The 19,484-nt window shown below is 37.7% G+C and overlaps 2 protein-coding genes and 1 long non-coding RNA gene across 15 annotated transcripts; 1 reads left to right on the top strand and 2 right to left on the bottom strand.

The window, feature by feature from the left end:
* Positions 1-5,155: 5,155 nt before the first annotated feature.
* Positions 5,156-7,547, bottom strand: LOC145972920 (uncharacterized). Of its 5 annotated transcripts, XR_014439313.1 has the most exons (7): positions 7,016-7,547; positions 6,622-6,717; positions 6,314-6,530; positions 6,099-6,221; positions 5,936-6,019; positions 5,550-5,852; positions 5,156-5,488 (listed from the first exon to the last, which is right to left on the bottom strand). It is a non-coding gene; the product is annotated as an uncharacterized LOC145972920 (long non-coding RNA). The 5 variants fall into 5 exon arrangements; XR_014439316.1 differs by lacking the exon at positions 7,016-7,547 and having other exon boundaries at positions 6,314-6,463; positions 6,622-6,995; XR_014439312.1 differs by lacking the exon at positions 7,016-7,547 and having other exon boundaries at positions 6,622-6,995.
* Positions 7,548-13,422: 5,875 nt separating this feature from the next.
* LOC145973012 (sphingosine-1-phosphate phosphatase 1) lies at positions 13,423-15,739 on the top strand. Of its 8 annotated transcripts, XM_083102126.1 has the most exons (7): positions 13,456-13,614; positions 13,684-13,768; positions 13,888-14,074; positions 14,324-14,494; positions 14,626-14,827; positions 14,942-15,166; positions 15,248-15,739. In XM_083102126.1, the coding sequence occupies exons 3-7, from the start codon at positions 14,008-14,010 to the stop codon at positions 15,663-15,665; spliced, it is 1,083 nt and encodes a 360-aa protein (XP_082958252.1). In that variant the 5' UTR covers positions 13,456-13,614; positions 13,684-13,768; positions 13,888-14,007; the 3' UTR covers positions 15,666-15,739. The 8 variants fall into 8 exon arrangements, with proteins under 8 accessions (XP_082958250.1, XP_082958254.1, XP_082958248.1 ...); XM_083102124.1 differs by having other exon boundaries at positions 13,423-13,555; positions 13,645-13,768; positions 13,888-14,494; XM_083102128.1 differs by lacking the exon at positions 13,888-14,074 and having other exon boundaries at positions 13,430-13,555; positions 13,645-13,768.
* On the bottom strand, positions 15,553-17,644 carry Pih1d1 (PIH1 domain containing 1). Of its 2 annotated transcripts, XM_083102131.1 has the most exons (7): positions 17,230-17,638; positions 17,060-17,150; positions 16,816-16,998; positions 16,548-16,720; positions 16,270-16,491; positions 16,059-16,199; positions 15,553-15,984 (listed from the first exon to the last, which is right to left on the bottom strand). In XM_083102131.1, exons 1-7 carry the CDS (start codon positions 17,290-17,292, stop codon positions 15,949-15,951), a joined length of 909 nt encoding a protein of 302 aa, XP_082958257.1. In that variant the 5' UTR covers positions 17,293-17,638; the 3' UTR covers positions 15,553-15,948. The 2 variants fall into 2 exon arrangements, with proteins under 2 accessions (XP_082958257.1, XP_082958256.1); XM_083102130.1 differs by having other exon boundaries at positions 15,928-16,199; positions 17,230-17,644.
* Positions 17,645-19,484: the final 1,840 nt, after the last annotated feature.

A 19,484-nucleotide genomic window follows, 5' to 3' on the forward strand; every position in this document is an offset into this window, starting at 1 on the left:
ATTAAGCTGACACTCCATCTCTATATTCCTATATTTATGATAAAAATTCGATCCGTTTTTCTCACAGACTTCTATATAATACACTAGACTGCTAACTTCTTATTAAAGGTGTAACTGAAAAAGTGCCCACGGAGCAAATAGCGTTATTTCTGATTAAAAGTCGAGTCGAAAAGTCCTGAACCATTTTTTTCTATAATGCTTAATAAAGCGGTAATTATTGAATAAAGTTGCACCAATAAGCACCGATCTTTAGACGGGCGCCGTCAGTGAGCCGCGCCCCTGGTAGTGTGCGTGAGCGCTCCGCCGTTTCGGCGCTATGTTATGCCGCTATCGTGCAATATTCTTATGCGTTGTAATAATGTGAAAAACTTTAATTTGCATTAAAAATCATATTTCTTCCGTCAAAAGCGTTTCCTTAAATAAAATTTCGACAAGGAGGCTAAAAGTCAATGCTTATTGGCGCAACTTTACTCAATAATTATCGCTTTATTAAGCATTATAGAAAAAAATGGTTCAGAACTTTTCGACTCAATTTTTAATGAGGAATAACGCTATTTGCTCCGTGGGCGCTTTTTCAGTTACACCCTGTATACTAGCCCTATATTCGTGTCCCGAAAAAGTATGTACTAAAAGTACTGTACTGCGCATGCGTCAAATAAGCTTATGAAGAATGATATATACAGGCTGCGGTTCAGTAAGCGCTACAAGTACTGCAGAGCATTTGTAGCAGCACTACGGTTGGTTCACTTAGTGGTCCTCTCGTTCGGCTCGCTCGACCTGTCTCGCACGAGGTGGGAACAAGCCGCGTGATAACAGGAATCGTGAGGAAGGACGTGCACGGGGTGTGACAATCACATACACGAACGACAAACGATTCACTTGTTAACAAGATCACTTTATTCGCTCGCGTAACTCCCCGATACATAAATCGTATTCTCAATACAATAATATCGCGTACTCTCTATAACGTTCGTCGCGATTACAATGTCAGTTATGCGTCTCCTCGGTTTTCCGTCTCGCTTCGCGCACTCTGCGGTAGTTCGCATCCGACTGAGTTCTCGCCGAGAGCGCGGGCCAGCGCGCGCCTCGCTTTTATGCCCTCGGCCACTGCGCGCCCCACTGCTTGGGCGCCGGCCAATCTCGCGCGCTCGCTTGCCGCTCGAGCCGTCCCGGGCCAACGACGTGGCTTCCCTCGCGCGCCCTGACGGGCGCTCGTATCTCCGGGTCGTCCGCGTCGTCCAAGTGATGGTTCGGCCGTCGCGCTTCCTTCCTCGGAAATGCCGTATCCTCGCGGTAGTCGGCTCGTCTCTCTCCGTGTCTCGGGGAATCGCCGCTTCATATATTTTACAAGACTCGACGATGCGACGCATCGTCGACAACATATATACAATAATAATTACAATGGTAATAATAATCACGCGTACCGCTAAACTAACAATAGTCAAATCAAATCTTAATCGCGTGTAACTTATGTAATAACGTATAATTGAATCAACCGATATATGTGCGTGTACTCTCGCTCGTTCGTTACGCTCGCCTCTTTCGATAATTACAAGGTAAACCGGCGCGTTGACAAAATAAAGCTCCGTCTGCGTATCGCGCATAACATAACATATAATCAAACTATACGAAATTAAATACGTATTCGTGTGTGACGCTCAAAAAACGATACGATAAAAGCGTACACGCGTCGCGTTTATCGAACAGCGATTAAAGTACAACGGTATGCACGCGCTTGGCGCGTTTAACATATGGTAAGGATAATTGTAACGATAAATGAAAATAGCGCGCGCGTGATACTCTCTCTCGCGCTCGATCGATCCTGTCGCCGAATCGCGCGATGACTTTGCATAGAGTTCGTTCGCCGTCGTTTTCGCCGCTACGCGCGACGACTCGTTTCGACGTGGCATCTCCGTATCCGCGCGCCTCTCATGCGTGTCAACCTCGCGTCCGCTGTCGTTCGCGTGACAGCGCTTATGCGTCGTGTTCTCGTCGCCGTTTGAATCAAAATCCCGTGCAAACCTGCCAGATCTTTTCCGCAAGCAACATGCAACGCGCAGTGGAGGGGGTAACGGAGATAGGAGCGTAAGCGTACGTGTGAGCTCGGCGCTTCGGCTAGCTTCGGATAGAAGAAGAGGACAGAATACAGTTTTCTGTCTCCTTCTTATCAAGCAGGCAACGAAAGCGATGGGCGATGCGCGACGCTGCTCGCTCTTCAATATCTCGATATATGCTTGATATGTTTCTCTGTTATAGCTTTTCTTTATGTTTTATATTTTTGTTACAACTGTGTGGTAAATATGTATAAATATGTATATATAAATAATATATATATATATATATATAATATATATATACATATATATACAGGGTGAGTCTGATAAAACGTCCACCGTGTTTTTCTCGAAAACGAAGCGAGATATAAAAAAATGTTTCAGACAAAAGTTGTATGGCTTGAAGGGGGACATAAAATAATGAGAGGAATCAATTGACAAAATAATGAGAGGAATCAATTGGTGTAAAGAAAACACACAGTTGTTTTTAAGAAAAAATATGTAACTGTTAATTGCAAATTACATTTTTTCTTCGAAACAATTATGTGTTTTCTTTACAGCAATTGATTCCTCTCATTATTTTGTACATAAAAGTATTAAGGTAGGATAATCGAAAGATGAATATTTTACTAGATATTTTATGATTTATGTAAAATTAAAATATTATTTTAAGCCTCATAACTCGGAAAGTACTCAATGAAAAAATACTTTATTATAGTGTTTTGGAAAGCTCTTGAGGCAAGCTACAAGAATATGCAAAAGTATATAAGGTGTCCCATTTAAAAAGTTGGAGGTGACCTTCACGTGACCTTCAGGTGACTTCAAGGTCAAACTAATGGCACCATCTTATGTCCCCCTTCAAGCCATACAACTTTTGTCTGAAACATTTTTTTATATCTCGCTTCGTTTTCGAGAAAAACACGGTGGACGTTTTATCAGACTCACCCTGTATATATATTATAAATATATTATTTATATATATATATATTTATACACATTTACCACACAGTTGTAACAAAAATATAAAACATAAAGAACAGCTGTAAGAGAGAAATAAATCGAGCATATATCAAGATATACAGGGTGTTTCAGACCACCCGTATCACCCATTTAAAAACTAGAGAAGTGGTTATTTCAAAAAAGTAAAAACATTTTCTTTATAAATCGGCTCTATCGAATGGTGATATTTTCAACTTCTGGTTCCGGCCGGAAATAGGCGATTCAGACCGGAAGTGCATTTTTTTAAATGGAACATGGTATTTTTTATTGCATATTCTTATAGCTTATTTCAAGAGCTTTCCAAAACACTATAATAAAATATATTTCCCTCAAGTACTATTTGAGTTATAAGGCTTGAAGTCATTTACATAAACCGTAAAATATCTTGTAAAATATTCATTTTTCGATTATCTTACCTTAATACTTTTATGTACAAAATAATGAGACGAATCAATTGGTATAAAGAAAACACATAGTTGTTTTGAAGAAAAAATATGTAATTTGCAATTAACAATTCCATATTTTTTCTTAAAAACAACTATGTGTTTTCTTTACACCAATTGATTCCTCTCATTATTTTGTACATAAAAGTATTAAGGTAAGATAATCGAAAAATGAATATTTTACAAGATATTTTACGGTTTATGTAAAATTAAGAAATTATTTCAAGCCTCATAACTCAAAAAGTACTTAACAAAAAAGTACTTAATTATAGTGTTTTGGAAAGCTCTCGAGATAAGCTACAAGAATATGCAATGACAAATAGTAGGTTCCATTTAAGAAATTGAAGGTGACCTTCATGTGACCTTCAAATAACTCTTCAAGGTCAAACCAATGATACCATCTTATGGACCTCTCGAAACCATAAAACTTTTGTCTGAAACATTTTTCTCTAAAATGCTTTGTTTTCGAAATAATTGCGTGCGTTAATTAAAATGGCTCACCCTGTATATATATATGTATATATATATATATATATATATATATATATATATATATATATGCACCTTTGTTTATAAGAATTGTCATTTAATTTTTCACATGAAAAAATATATCGATATTTTCTTACAACTGATAAATGTATAATATATTTATCAGTTAAAAAATATATTAAATAGATTAAGGCCCAACGCACAATAGGAAAAATATTAAATATTAAATATTAAATATTAAATATTAAATTTATAGAACGAGAGAAAGAGAAAGGAACTCTTCTCTTCTCTTTTTCTCTTTCTATAAATTTAATATTTAATATTTAATATTTAATATTTTTCCTATTGTGCGTAGGGCCTAATAATTATCAGTTAAAAAATATGTGTATAATATAAAAAGCTATAAGGGAAAAACATTTAACGCTGTCGCACGCATTGAGATATCGAGAAGCGAGCAGTGTCGCGCGTCGCCCGTCTTTCGTTGCCAGCTTGGTAGGAAGGAGACAGAAGACTGTATTCTGTCCTCTTCTACTATCCGAAGCTAGCCGAAGCGCCGAGCTCACACGTACGCTTACGCTCACATCCTCATTACCCCCTTCACGCCGTGTTGCATGTTGCTTGCGGCGGAGATCTGGCAGCTTTGATCGAGAATGACGAAGTTTATTACAATGAACCTCAACATTAACCTGGAGATGGTTTTATTGTAAGACAAAATATACTTCGCGAATTATTTCATTAATTTAATCTAATTATTCTAATTTTAGTATGTATTTAAAAAAATTTAATTAAGTTAATTACATTAATATTTATATTACATTTTTTTCTTATCGTAAAACTTTAAAAATGTGTTCGTAATATATGTGTGTGTGTGTGCGCGCGTGTGTATGTGTACGTTAAGTTATTCATAACTATCAGGATGCGCAGAAAATCATAATTGTATTACCAATGATCTTTAAATAAATTTTGATATAAAACATAAACAAATTTTATGTAGAAATAAAAAAGTAAACAGTAAATACTTCATCTTATTTTATCGCTTTATTCTTTGATATAATTATTAAACATTTCTTCTTGGAAAATGTATATATTGCAATACATTACATTTATATCACATGTATATATAAAAAAATAAATTATTTTTGCTTAATGTAAGTTATTAAACTTTATATAATACTGTAAAAACAAAACCTTTCTTTGAAAGAAATAGATACGTCATAACATAAAATAAATGTAAATAATATCACGAAGCTAAATGTAATATCACATGTATATATAAAAAAATAAATTATTTTTGCTTAATATAAGTTATTAAACTTTATATAATACTGTAAAAACAAAACCTTCCTTTGAAAGAAATAGATACGTCATAACATAAAATAAATAAATAAGCGTTGAGAATATAAAATAAATAATATCACGAAGATAAATGTAAGTATAAAATTAAAAATGAAACGACATAGAATAATTTATTCTTGCTAATTATCTGGAACATAATATCCTTCCCTGAAATTAAAAAGATATTTAGAAATAATTTTTGTTATTTGTTAGATGAGTCATTACTTACATCTCCTTTTGAGCACGAAATTTAGCTAATTTGACTCTTTTTTGTAATTCTTTTTTTTCTAACAGTAACTTCTCCATCGTAATACGATTGATAAATTCTTCTCTTTCTTTTTTAAGTTTACACATTTCAATTTCATGGTTTATTTTTATATCTGCCAATTCCATTTCTTTTTCACATACTAATGTTATTCTATCAGTCTTTTGTCTTTTTGGAGTAGCTGAGATCGATTTGGTATTTGTATGTTTGCTTTTTCCAAAGTGTAATGAATTTTCTTTATTTTCTTGTTCAACTATATATATATATCTAAAATATATTTTTAATAATATGCATACATATTATAAGTAAACTTTAATTAAACTTTAATATTTAATGAATATTTATCTTACCAGATTCATTACTGGATTCTTTCAGAAAAGACGTATCATCAATTTTAAAACTCGCCTCTAAATTATCATTTCTTTTTTTATTTCCTGTATACAAAAAAGAATATGAAATAATTATTTTATTTATACAGTTAAAATAAAACTTTATTAGTTTAAATTAACTTACTGCTGTCAGATATCAATTCATCACATGTACTTAATAATTTTTGGGTTTGTGAATCTTCAGTAATGAAATCAATTTTCGTGAAAGAATTCTGTCGTACTGCTTTCAAAACTTCTCTTTGTCGATCTGAAATATCGAGTTATTTATTTCTTTTATCAGATATAATTTTTTTAGATTAAAAAATATTTATGCATGTTATTTAAAAATGTTTTAAATACCTTTGGATTCTAGCGTAGAGAAATTACTTGAAGCAATCGTTGCTGCTGTTGCCATTAAATCAGGAACAATATCCAAAACATTTGGATCAACTTCTTCATTAATCTCTTTTTCTGGTCCTCCTCCAGTCAGGAATCTTGATTGTTTTTCTGCTGTCAATATATTTTTATTTAGTGTTTTAAGATTAGACTAATATTTTCTTAATTGTTGTACATCTCTCTGTAACATTACATATGTCTTTATAAATGTATATATATATATATATTATTTTAAAAAATTTATAAAAGTATAGTATAAAAATAATAAATACCTTAGTAGAAATTAAAGAAGAATTATTGTATTCCTCCCATAATTAGTGCCCAAGCCTCTGATTTTTCTCTTAATGAGGAGGAGCTTGTACCTTTTGCTTCGATAACATGTTTATATTTTTTTAAAATCTCCAAAAATACTTGTTTATCAAGATCGGAATATACTATTCTTTTATTGGACATTGTGTTTATAAAATATAATAGTTTTTTACAAATAAAAACAAACACAAGTGATTTTCAATAAAATGAATAAGGTTAAGTTTTTCCCGTTAAAATTAATTTACAATAAATATCATATAATAGTATCATATATAATATCATATAATAGTAATATACTTTATCTTCAACATTATAATTTTTTTCTATTTTTATTAAATTTTTAATTTAGTACATTACCTTTTATTATAATTAAGATACTAGAAATATATGTATATATACTATTTATTTGTCACATGTTCTCTTCCTGTTTTGCTTGTACATTGTAAATGTCATTGGCCGGATTAATCTTATTTCTAGGGAATCCCGAACATTTCCGAAGTAAAATTCTTAAGCATGAGCACAAATTCTTAAGCACGAGCTTTATAAAGACTACCTTGAACTCAACTTCAATTTTGTAAGATTTATCTGTGCATATGGTACATTCTTAAGGTAGTTTTAGAACTTGAACCAATCTTAGTTAAGACTACGTCAAGACAGACTTCAAGCAACATCTATGAATTCCGGCCAAAGAATCTGTTATTGCTTTCCGAATTACGGATAAAATGCATAGATCGCATAAACGCATCAACGCATCAACTGCCTCAAGTCGAAAGTAGAGGCAGTCAATGCGCTGGAAGGGTGCTAAGAATTTAGTACGGTTAGTACAATGTAGAGAATTCTCAGCGCTACTAAAGCGCTACCAATGCGCGCATTGGTTAAATCGGAACGATTTTCTATGCAGTCTACGCGCTTCATGCGTAAATCGGAACGCACCCATAATGTGCACAATTTCTGGTTCTATTCCGTGCTATATGCACAAAATGTCGGTAGCACTAGTACTGTATAGCAAGGTGCTTACGTATATCAAATAAATTTTAATATAAATGAGAAATGATGAATTTGCGATCCTCTCTCTCTCTCTCTCTCTCTCTCTCTATATATATATATATATATATATAGTTTTTTTTCTTATATGAATTTGGAATGAGCAGCGACATATTTTTTCTGAAGAACAATCATGTTTTCTTTACATTAACTGATTCCTCTTATAATTCTATGCATAAAATTATTAAAGTAAAATAATCGAAAAATGAACATATTATCAGATACTTTATAATTTATATAAAATTAATGTCAACTTAAAGAATCAAATATTTCGTTAATTATTAAATTTTTGACTATCCCATCTTTATAACTATTTACACGGAATATTGCGAGGAATCGATTTATATAAAAAAATTAGGATGGTTCCATTTAAAAATATGAAGATAATCTTGGAATCTCTGAAACGCTTCCATTTACGAAAACAATATTACTAGCATATCATGGTCCTTCTAATCGTGCGTGCGTGCGTGCGTGCGTGCGTGCGTGCGTGCGTGCGTGCGTGCGTGCGTGCGTGCGTGCGTGCGTGCGTGCGTGCGTGCGTGCGTGCGTGCGTGCGTGCGTGCGTGCGTGCGTGCGTGCGTGCGTGCGTGCGTGCGTGCGTGCGTGCGTGCGTGCGTGCGTGCGTGCGTGCGTGCGTGCGTGCGTGCGTGCGTGCGTGCGTGCGTGCGTGCGTGCGTGCGTGCGTGCGTGCGTGCGTGCGTGCGTGCGTGCGTGCGTGCGTGCGTGCGTGCGTGCGTGCGTGCGTGCGTGCGTGCGTGCGTGCGTGCGTGCGTGCGTGCGTGCGTGCGTGCGTGCGTGCGTGCGTGCGTGCGTGCGTGCGTGCGTGCGTGCGTGCGTGCGTGCGTGCGTGCGTGCGTGCGTGCGTGCGTGCGTGCGTGCGTGCGTGCGTGCGTGCGTGCGTGCGTGCGTGCGTGCGTGCGTGCGTGCGTGCGTGCGTGCGTGCGTGCGTGCGTGCGTGCGTGCGTGCGTGCGTGCGTGCGTGCGTGCGTGCGTGCGTGCGTGCGTGCGTGCGTGCGTGCGTGCGTGCGTGCGTGCGTGCGTGCGTGCGTGCGTGCGTGCGTGCGTGCGTGCGTGCGTGCGTGCGTGCGTGCGTGCGTGCGTGCGTGCGTGCGTGCGTGCGTGCGTGCGTGCGTGCGTGCGTGCGTGCGTGCGTGCGTGCGTGCGTGCGTGCGTGCGTGCGTGCGTGCGTGCGTGCGTGCGTGCGTGCGTGCGTGCGTGCGTGCGTGCGTGCGTGCGTGCGTGCGTGCGTGCGTGCGTGCGTGCGTGCGTGCGTGCGTGCGTGCGTGCGTGCGTGCGTGCGTGCGTGCGTGCGTGCGTGCGTGCGTGCGTGCGTGCGTGCGTGCGTGCGTGCGTGCGTGCGTGCGTGCGTGCGTGCGTGCGTGCGTGCGTGCGTGCGTGCGTGCGTGCGTGCGTGCGTGCGTGCGTGCGTGCGTGCGTGCGTGCGTGCGTGCGTGCGTGCGTGCGTGCGTGCGTGCGTGCGTGCGTGCGTGCGTGCGTGCGTGCGTGCGTGCGTGCGTGCGTGCGTGCGTGCGTGCGTGCGTGCGTGCGTGCGTGCGTGCGTGCGTGCGTGCGTGCGTGCGTGCGTGCGTGCGTGCGTGCGTGCGTGCGTGCGTGCGTGCGTGCGTGCGTGCGTGCGTGCGTGCGTGCGTGCGTGCGTGCGTGCGTGCGTGCGTGCGTGCGTGCGTGCGTGCGTGCGTGCGTGCGTGCGTGCGTGCGTGCGTGCGTGCGTGCGTGCGTGCGTGCGTGCGTGCGTGCGTGCGTGCGTGCGTGCGTGCGTGCGTGCGTGCGTGCGTGCGTGCGTGCGTGCGTGCGTGCGTGCGTGCGTGCGTGCGTGCGTGCGTGCGTGCGTGCGTGCGTGCGTGCGTGCGTGCGTGCGTGCGTGCGTGCGTGCGTGCGTGCGTGCGTGCGTGCGTGCGTGCGTGCGTGCGTGCGTGCGTGCGTGCGTGCGTGCGTGCGTGCGTGCGTGCGTGCGTGCGTGCGTGCGTGCGTGCGTGCGTGCGTGCGTGCGTGCGTGCGTGCGTGCGTGCGTGCGTGCGTGCGTGCGTGCGTGCGTGCGTGCGTGCGTGCGTGCGTGCGTGCGTGCGTGCGTGCGTGCGTGCGTGCGTGCGTGCGTGCGTGCGTGCGTGCGTGCGTGCGTGCGTGCGTGCGTGCGTGCGTGCGTGCGTGCGTGCGTGCGTGCGTGCGTGCGTGCGTGCGTGCGTGCGTGCGTGCGTGCGTGCGTGCGTGCGTGCGTGCGTGCGTGCGTGCGTGCGTGCGTGCGTGCGTGCGTGCGTGCGTGCGTGCGTGCGTGCGTGCGTGCGTGCGTGCGTGCGTGCGTGCGTGCGTGCGTGCGTGCGTGCGTGCGTGCGTGCGTGCGTGCGTGCGTGCGTGCGTGCGTGCGTGCGTGCGTGCGTGCGTGCGTGCGTGCGTGCGTGCGTGCGTGCGTGCGTGCGTGCGTGCGTGCGTGCGTGCGTGCGTGCGTGCGTGCGTGCGTGCGTGCGTGCGTGCGTGCGTGCGTGCGTGCGTGCGTGCGTGCGTGCGTGCGTGCGTGCGTGCGTGCGTGCGTGCGTGCGTGCGTGCGTGCGTGCGTGCGTGCGTGCGTGCGTGCGTGCGTGCGTGCGTGCGTGCGTGCGTGCGTGCGTGCGTGCGTGCGTGCGTGCGTGCGTGCGTGCGTGCGTGCGTGCGTGCGTGCGTGCGTGCGTGCGTGCGTGCGTGCGTGCGTGCGTGCGTGCGTGCGTGCGTGCGTGCGTGCGTGCGTGCGTGCGTGCGTGCGTGCGTGCGTGCGTGCGTGCGTGCGTGCGTGCGTGCGTGCGTGCGTGCGTGCGTGCGTGCGTGCGTGCGTGCGTGCGTGCGTGCGTGCGTGCGTGCGTGCGTGCGTGCGTGCGTGCGTGCGTGCGTGCGTGCGTGCGTGCGTGCGTGCGTGCGTGCGTGCGTGCGTGCGTGCGTGCGTGCGTGCGTGCGTGCGTGCGTGCGTGCGTGCGTGCGTGCGTGCGTGCGTGCGTGCGTGCGTGCGTGCGTGCGTGCGTGCGTGCGTGCGTGCGTGCGTGCGTGCGTGCGTGCGTGCGTGCGTGCGTGCGTGCGTGCGTGCGTGCGTGCGTGCGTGCGTGCGTGCGTGCGTGCGTGCGTGCGTGCGTGCGTGCGTGCGTGCGTGCGTGCGTGCGTGCGTGCGTGCGTGCGTGCGTGCGTGCGTGCGTGCGTGCGTGCGTGCGTGCGTGCGTGCGTGCGTGCGTGCGTGCGTGCGTGCGTGCGTGCGTGCGTGCGTGCGTGCGTGCGTGCGTGCATTTCTGACGATATATCGTATTTCTACAATTATATTGGCTTCTCTCTGTATATTGTTAGAAATACAATTGGTCACACTGAATTATTTTGTCATGTTGGCAACCCTTTAATCAACGATTGAGTTAATCGGAGTTTGGTCGAAGCAGCCCTTTATTCTTCTCTCTACTATTATATTATATAGAAGTCTGTGATTCTAAAGCTAGCGCCAGACTATGCACGTTTTCGCGAATCGTGATGCGTGATTCGTGATTCGTATAACGTTCGCGAATAATGTGGAGGGAAAATTCGTCGATTCGTCATGCGCGATTTGTCATTCGCACTGATTCGCTAACCGAGCGGTTTTTTGACGAAACTCAAAGGAGACGAATCGTTACGAATCAATCCATTCATGTCGCGCTACACTATGCGTAATTAGTTCGTGTTTGTCTTTGATAGGTTATTGCATCAATTATAATGAAGAGAGAGACAATGGAGAGCTGGACAAATAATCGCGTGCTTGAATTTGTAGAAGACATAAAGGTACAATTTCATGCAGACGCTCGACGCTCATTTTTAGCGTCAAATCTGGTCACGTGATAGATTTTTAAATTCCCGCGTCGAGAGATATAGCTAAACTGTGTTTAGCTTTGACGCTCGACGCTCATTTCAGTCAATCCAGTGGTTAGGCTCGTGGACCTAACATGGTTAGGCTCTATTTCGCGTCCCTCTGAATTATTAAATATATTACACTGCACTCAAAATATCACTTGAAAGTAATTTTTTATTACAGAATATTATATTGTTTTTGTACAGTCTTTCTCTTTGTGTTGGATCGAGAGGTTGACATGACTTGACAGTGATTTCTTTATTTCTCACCACGTATTAGTTACCTAAGATAATTTCACTTGATAAGGACTAAAACCCATGGTCGAAACGTTGTGATACATTTTCCATCAATAAATATTGCCGGTGTGGTCGATTAAATTACTTTCATTTATTTTATCTACTGGCGACGTTCAAGAATTTATCATTATTATATTGTTTGTTTCATATACTATCAAAGATGCGCTAAGTGATAAACAAGTCGATAATACGGATACAGACTCCGCAAACGCTCAAACAAGCATGGACGCTGGCTGTTTGACGCTATTGCCTCCTCCACAGATAGAGCGTCAAATGTAGTCACGTGACCAGATTTGACGCTAAAAATGAGCGTCAAGCGTTTGCATGAAATTGTACCTTAAGAGAACATAGATGTTTATGGGATCCAAAAGATAAATATTATAAAAAAACTGGTCGAAGTAACGCGAACTAAGAAACGACGAATTACGAATTACGAATGATATACAACGAATTGCGAATAGTGTGGAAGGTTTACACTGACGAATAACGAATCTCTCTGAATGTCCAACAAATCTCTATGAATCGCGAATTACGAATCACGCGAATTAGTCTGGCGCTAGCTTAATGCGAAGCGAAATTGTGCACCTAATCGCCATATTGGTTCTGGTGTCGCGAACGTATTGGAGGGGTGACACCCGATTGACCACGTCGCCAATTGGCCAATTCAAAATAGAACTCTCTGATTGGTCAATCGTTGCAGGTTACCCTAAGTACAGGTCGATATAATTGGCTGTGGTCAATCGCAACGTGGTCAAACAAGGCACTCCCTATTGAAGCGCATTGGAGTGAGTAGGAGTATGTTGGGACATGTGACGCGAATAAAGGCCATCACACACAAAATTGCATAGCTGCATATGCATAACATAAGACCATATGGACCAATGAGCATTGAGTATTAAGTCGCCATATTGACACATAACATAATATTCGATGCTCATTGGTTCATATGGTCTTATGTTATGCATATGCAGCTATGCAATTTTGTGTGTGATGGCCTTAAACCTTTGGTTCCTATTGATTTTGATGGACCAAATTCGGTCGATATGACAGATTTCCTAACCTTACAAAACGTCATTTACAGTAGTTTATTTTATGTGTATACTGTCTTTATATTATGAAATAAGTGAAATTTTACTTATTATTATAACATTATTCTACACATACTAAAAAAAGGTAATTGTGAAGAATATGGGTATCCTCACCGATTTCGCTGAAACTTGATATATTGACGTATTTTAGTGCGTAGAATATGAATCTGTTAATTAAAATTGTCGCTTTTACTTACGAAAAAAGTTATGAAGGTCTAAAGTTGGCAGGTATTTAAGGTTAGGAAATCCGTCATACCGACTAAACGTAGTGACGCGAACATGTTTCTTGACTACGTGCGCATGCGTTTTAGTTTATAACAGCATGGAGCTGACACACATACACGGGGGGGGGGCAAGGGGGGTCTTCGGCCCCCTCTCTCGCACCCACCCCGTCGCCCTCGCTTCGCGTGGAAAATTGCACCCTCTTGCACCCACCCCGCCGGTAGGGGTGCCTACGGTAGGGTGCAACTTTCCACGCGAAGCGAGGGCGACGGGGTGGGTGCGGGAGGGGGGCCGAAGGCCCCCCTTGCACCCCCCCCGCGTGTGTGTGTCAGTTCCATGCTGTTATAAACTAAAACGCATGCGCACGTAGTCAAGAAACATGTCGCGTCACTACGTTTAGTCGGTATGACGGATTTCCTAACCTTAAATACCTGCCAACTTTAGATCTTTATAACTTTTTTCGTAAGTAAAAGCGACAATTTTAATTAACAGATTCATGTTCTACGCACTAAAATACGTCAATATATCAAGTTTCAGCGAAATCGGTGAGGATACCCGTATTCTTCACAATTACCTAAAAAAATATATATATATAAATAAAATTTCATTGAAATTGGTAAGCGAAAAGTTTTGCATATTCACCGAAAATTTATTTTTTGAACTCACTTAAATTACATTATTTGTATGCAAAGTATTTCATATTTACAACATGTAACATTATTAACATTTATACAGATTACTCGGTGGGATGCATTTGACTATAGGAGAGATATATTAATTCTTTTAAAAAGAAGATTAATTTAAAATTGATTAACTTCTCTTTGTTTTCTCTTTCTCTCTCTAATTTTAATCAGAATGATATTGAAGTTAATTGATTATTTAAAGGATCCTCAACTAGTTGCAACAATTCAAAAATTTTTTGGTATTGAAATATATTATAATAAACATTTTAAGGAGTTTAAATCTAATGAAATGACTCAAAAAACTGAGAAAAGAGAACATATTTGTATTGATCATAATGAAGAAAATTATATTTTGACTTGTCATAATAGAAAAATAAATAACTGTATAAACAGTTCGAAGAATATCAATAGATCCATAGAGCAAACGGAATTTTCAAAGCAGCAAAAAAATGAATCAATAAGCAAAGAAGAAACTTCAACAATTTCAGAAAATCCACATTATACAATCACCAATTCATTTTGGTATTATCTATTTTTATTTGGAACTGAACTAGGAGATGAAATCTTTTATTCGTCATTTATACCTTTCTTATTTTGGAATATTGATGGAGCAGTTGGTCGAAGAGTAGTCTTAGTATGGGCCATTGTTATGACTATTGGTAAAATCAATTTATTATTAAGAATAAAATAATATATATATATATATATATATATATATATATATATATCATACTTTAAATACATTAATATAAAATGTTATATTATTCTTAAATTTGTTATATATTCTTAGGACAGGTATTAAAAGATATAATTTGTTGGCCCAGGCCAGCATGTCCTCCAGCAGTTAGATTACAAAACAAATGGTCACAAGAATATGGAATGCCATCTACTCATGCTATGGTCGGTTTTGCGATTCCATTTAGCATAGTATTATTTACAATGAATAAATATATTTATTCATTTTTTGTTGGCTATTTTATTGCTTTAGTTTGGTAAGTTTATATATTGTAAAGATATTTTATTATTGGTCACTTATTAATGTTTGTATTAGTAAAATTGTATTAATGTGTAAAATAATGGCATTGTGTAATACAAGATTTTTTTAGGTGTATACTCGTCAGTATGAGCAGACTCTATCTAGGTATGCACACTGTGTTAGATATTGTAATTGGCTTAATATTAACAATTGTGTTAATGATTCCATTGGTACCTTTAGTAGACATAACAAATTCTTACATCATTACGAATTTTTGGTTATCAGCAATTTTAATTGTGATCAGTATCATTATTATTGTATATTATCCACTCAGTGATAAATGGACACCTACTAGGTATAGATAAGTATTGGTATTATATATGATTATATATAAGCAATTAATTTTTTTCTTTTTACATATTTTGGTTTATTTCAGAAGTGATACTGCTATGGTTGTGTCAGTCACAGCAGGAATTCACATGGGAGCATGGCTTAGTTATTATAATGGTGTATTAAGTGCTTCGTTGATTTCACCACCATATCATATTGTTTGGCCAACATATTCTATGCTTGGTCATCTGATTCTTAGAACTATACTTGGTTTTTCTACTATTATTACAACAAAAGTTCTCTGCAAATGTCTCAGTTACACTATAGTATGTGCCATATTACGAATTAATCGCAAGGAGCTTATGAAATGTCAAGATTATAGTGGAAATCAAAATAAAGTGTTCGTCGATCTAATTTACAAATATGTAGCATGTTTCATGATAGGTATAATTACAGTATATTTGTTGCCACAAGTTTTTAGCACGATAGGTATCGAACGACCGGCATTTTATACAGAAATGTAAAAAATTTAATATGTAATTTATTATTCAATTTATATTGCTTTATGAAATATATTTTATATCTTGTTTATTCACTACACATTTTTATAATTTTAGCAAAAAATCTAGATCTAGAAAGAGAAATTTATTATTTAATATGTAATATACATATATATATATATTTTTAAGTTAAAAATTAATAGAGTTTTTGAACTGTAAAGTATAATAAAACTAATTATTTTGATAAAATTAACAAAGTTTTTTAGAGGTAACCGTCAAGATAAAATAATGTTTTAGTACTCATTTTTTATTTTTGTTTTATTAATGAATCTATGCGTAATACCTGAAAAAAAATTAAGGATTAATAAATTAATATATATACAATATATATAATATTAAAAAAAAATACTTTCTTACCATAATACTACAATCTAAAAAGGCTTTTGCACTATTTGCTTCAAGAATATATGGGAATAAAATATCATAAGAACAAGCTTTCTTATCTGTAATATTCATACGATCAGAGTTAATCAATACTACTATATTCTCAATTGAAACCTGCAAGTAAAAAAAAGCATATAATATTTAATCCATAAGATAAATTATATTTAATAATTTTGTGGCTTACGCTTCTTGGCATGTTAAATAAAACTATTAAATGTTCAGCTGAACCGTTTAATGGTTTTTTTAAAATTACATAATTCATTCTTGCTATATTATTATTTTGTACATTAATTGTGTTAATGATAGGTGTCATAGAACCTGACATTTCTTCAATCAATGGCATGTGATTTTGTAACTTTTTAATTTCGCGATTTTCTATTCTATGCTGTTGCAATTTTCCCATTACCTAAAATGTTAGTCATTAATATACTTTAGATAAATGTTTATATAATAAACACTTACCTTTCGATTTTTAAGAATAATATAATCTTCTGCATCAAGTTTTTTATCAAATTTATCTGCTACTCCACTTAGTATAACTAATATTGTAAATGCCATAAAATGTTTTTTCTCTTGACACTTTTTAAAATACGCTTCATTTATCATGACATCATATGTTGCACTGGGTATACCAGCTGTAAAAAAAAACAAAATACAAATTTACAAATACTTATAAGATGACTCAGACATATCATTCTAATATTTAAAGAAACTAAGAGATTGTTATTACACTTATCAGTTTCCATTTTTTCACCACATATACTCATTGGTATAATATAATTAGGTACTTCATCATTTAAAAGTTCAAATAGTTTAGTATCGGATATATCGTCTGGTGGTGGAATTTTATCAGATATACATATGTTTACAAAAATCTTTCTTTTATCAGTTGTTTTAGTTTTTACACAGATACCTATAATCATATTGTGGAAAAAATTCTTATTAAACAATGTACAGAACAATGTTATACAAACCAGGAGTAGGTTGCACAAGAATAGATGCTTTTGAATCAAATTGTTTCATTAATTCGTCCATCTGCTGATTTAAAGCATCTTTATCTTTATCCTGTTGGACAGATGAAATATTTGTTATTCTAGCAATTTTTTATGTATATTAATTTAATATATATTTATCATATATTTACTGGTAATAACAAATTTTTCATTTTGATAGATTCATCAATATCGAGAAATATATTGTCATTCATTATCTCTTTAACCAAAAATAAAATAAACAATTTTTACTTTTCTAAGCAATTATTATAATTCAATTATTTTGATGTGCATAAGTTATTTTTCTTTGGAAGAAAAGTTGAAAAGAAAGATACGCGACACGCAACACACAAATAAATAAAAGCTCTTGCACAGTATAGCCGTGTTCCGAAATTAGTGCCAGTACTGCAAATTCTATAGTGCACGTTACGTATAGGCTGCGTTCGGAAACATCACCCGAGTGCCCCCGGGTATCATTTTATCTTTGTTGTTCACCGAATGTTAAACAAGGATAAAATGATTCGTATTAAGTTAGCCGGAAATTTTTCAGCCAACCAAAAATCTCCTTATGGAATCGTTTGTATTTCGTATGAAGATGTTTGAAGTGTGATTAAAAACGTTTGTGAGTAATTAGAATAATTATAAAAAATTAATCATTTTTACAGTATGTAGTTAGCCAACATAACTAAATATTAAAAATTCTCCTTATGAATCGTTTGTATTTCGTATGAAGAGTTTTGAAGTATAATTAAAAAGGTTTGTGAGTCATTCGTTTAATTTTAATTAAATTTTTTTATATTGTGAAGTTAGCCGGAAGCTATATAAAATGGACGCTGTCCTGTGATTGGTCGATTTGCTTATGGTAAATACTAAAATTTTCTCATGTGTACTGACTTTGGTCCATATTCTGAATCCTCTTTTATCGATAAAAGAGGATTCAGAATATGGACCTTTAAGTGTAAGCAAAACGAGCAAATTTATCTCTTTTGTAACTTTTAATCCATGACTAATTTATTATTAATTCCGCATAATCGCATAATATATCATGGATCGTGGATAAGCGTAGATAATTGAAATATGTTTTTCTACCAATAAATAAGTAAATCTTTTATAATTGTTTTATAATGTAGTCATCATTCAGAAAATGATCACAATTTGTGATTATGTATTTAATTGTTATTTTATATTCGCTTTCAAATAATAAACTATATAATAATAAAATTTATATAAAAAGATGGTAATATATGTAATCCAATTAATTATAATTGACAAAATAATTTCTTGTGCAAAAATAAAAGTAAAAAATATAGAAGAATTTTTTTTATAGCTTGTATAAAAAATCAGTTTTACGCTAAGTATATTATAATTTTCTGGACTGTAGTAATATTTAATATATAATTTTTGCTATATAAATATATATTTCTGATATAAAATCTATTTCTACAGATAGTAAGATCGGCTGAGTTATGTCACAGAATATCGGAAGGCTTACATCAAAATGCGAGAGAGAGGAGATGGCATATATCAATATGAATCCATTGCTGATGTTGTAAGAGCAAAAATAGATATCTCTGTAGATTTTATTATTTTTGCATCTGAAAACTTGAAAATTGCCCATGCCTTATCGGAAGTAAATCTTCTTTTGTATTTTCAAATATATATAAGCGCACATTTTTAGCATATTCTTTTATCATTTTTTTTGTTAATTATTATTGATTATTATTGATTACTTTGTTAATTATTGTCAATTAAGAAGAAATATATATTTATATAGCAAAAATTATATATTAAATATTACTACAGTCCAGAAAATTATAATATACTTAGCATAAAAGTGATTTTTTATACAAGCTATAAAAAAAATTCTTCTATATTTTTTACTTTTATTTTTTCACAAGAAATTATTTTGTCAATTATAATTAATTGGATTACATATATTACCATCTTTTTATATAAATTTTATTATTATATAGTTTATTATTTGAAAGCGAATATAAAATAACAATTAAATACATAGGTCCATATTCTGAATCCTCTTTTATCAATAAAAGTGCCTCTAAAAGTGACTTACAGCCAATCAGAAGGCTTATAAGCCACTTTTAAAGGTACCTTTATCAATAAAAGAGGATTCAGAATATGAACCATAATCACAAATTGTGATCATTTTCTGAATGATGACTACATTATAAAACAATTATAAAAGATTTACTTATTTATTGGTAGAAAAACATATTTCAATTATCTACGCTTATCCACGATCCATGATATATTATGCGATTATGCGGAATTAATAATAAATTAGTCATGGATTAAAAGTTACAAAAGAGATAAATTTGCTCGTTTTGCTTACACTTAAAGTCAGTACACATGAGAAAATTTTAGTATTTACCATAAGCAAATCGACCAA

This window comes from Camponotus vicinus, unplaced genomic scaffold, assembly GCF_025532165.1.
Source record: "Camponotus vicinus isolate PSW18456_S1 unplaced genomic scaffold, iyCamVici1.0 SCAF_6, whole genome shotgun sequence".
Taxonomy (NCBI): Eukaryota; Metazoa; Arthropoda; class Insecta; order Hymenoptera; family Formicidae; genus Camponotus; species Camponotus vicinus.

What these genes read in the sequence shown, in the direction of transcription:
- LOC145973012 (XM_083102124.1), top strand. Translation starts at nt 14,008, where the DNA reads ATGATATTGAAGTTAATTGATTATTTAAAGGATCCTCAACTAGTTGCA. An exon ending in GGCCATTGTTATGACTATTG is followed by an intron (nt 14,495 to 14,625) that starts GTAAAATCAATT and finishes ATATATTCTTAG; the next exon opens with GACAGGTATTAAAAGATATA. An exon ending in GATAAATGGACACCTACTAG is followed by an intron (nt 15,167 to 15,247) that starts GTATAGATAAGT and finishes GGTTTATTTCAG; the next exon opens with AAGTGATACTGCTATGGTTG.
- Pih1d1 (XM_083102130.1), bottom strand. Translation starts at nt 17,292, where the DNA reads ATGAATGACAATATATTTCTCGATATTGATGAATCTATCAAAATGAAA. An exon ending in TGAAAAATTTGTTATTACCA is followed by an intron (nt 17,151 to 17,229) that starts GTAAATATATGA and finishes TCTGTCCAACAG; the next exon opens with GATAAAGATAAAGATGCTTT. An exon ending in TTATTCTTAAAAATCGAAAG is followed by an intron (nt 16,492 to 16,547) that starts GTAAGTGTTTAT and finishes CTAACATTTTAG; the next exon opens with GTAATGGGAAAATTGCAACA.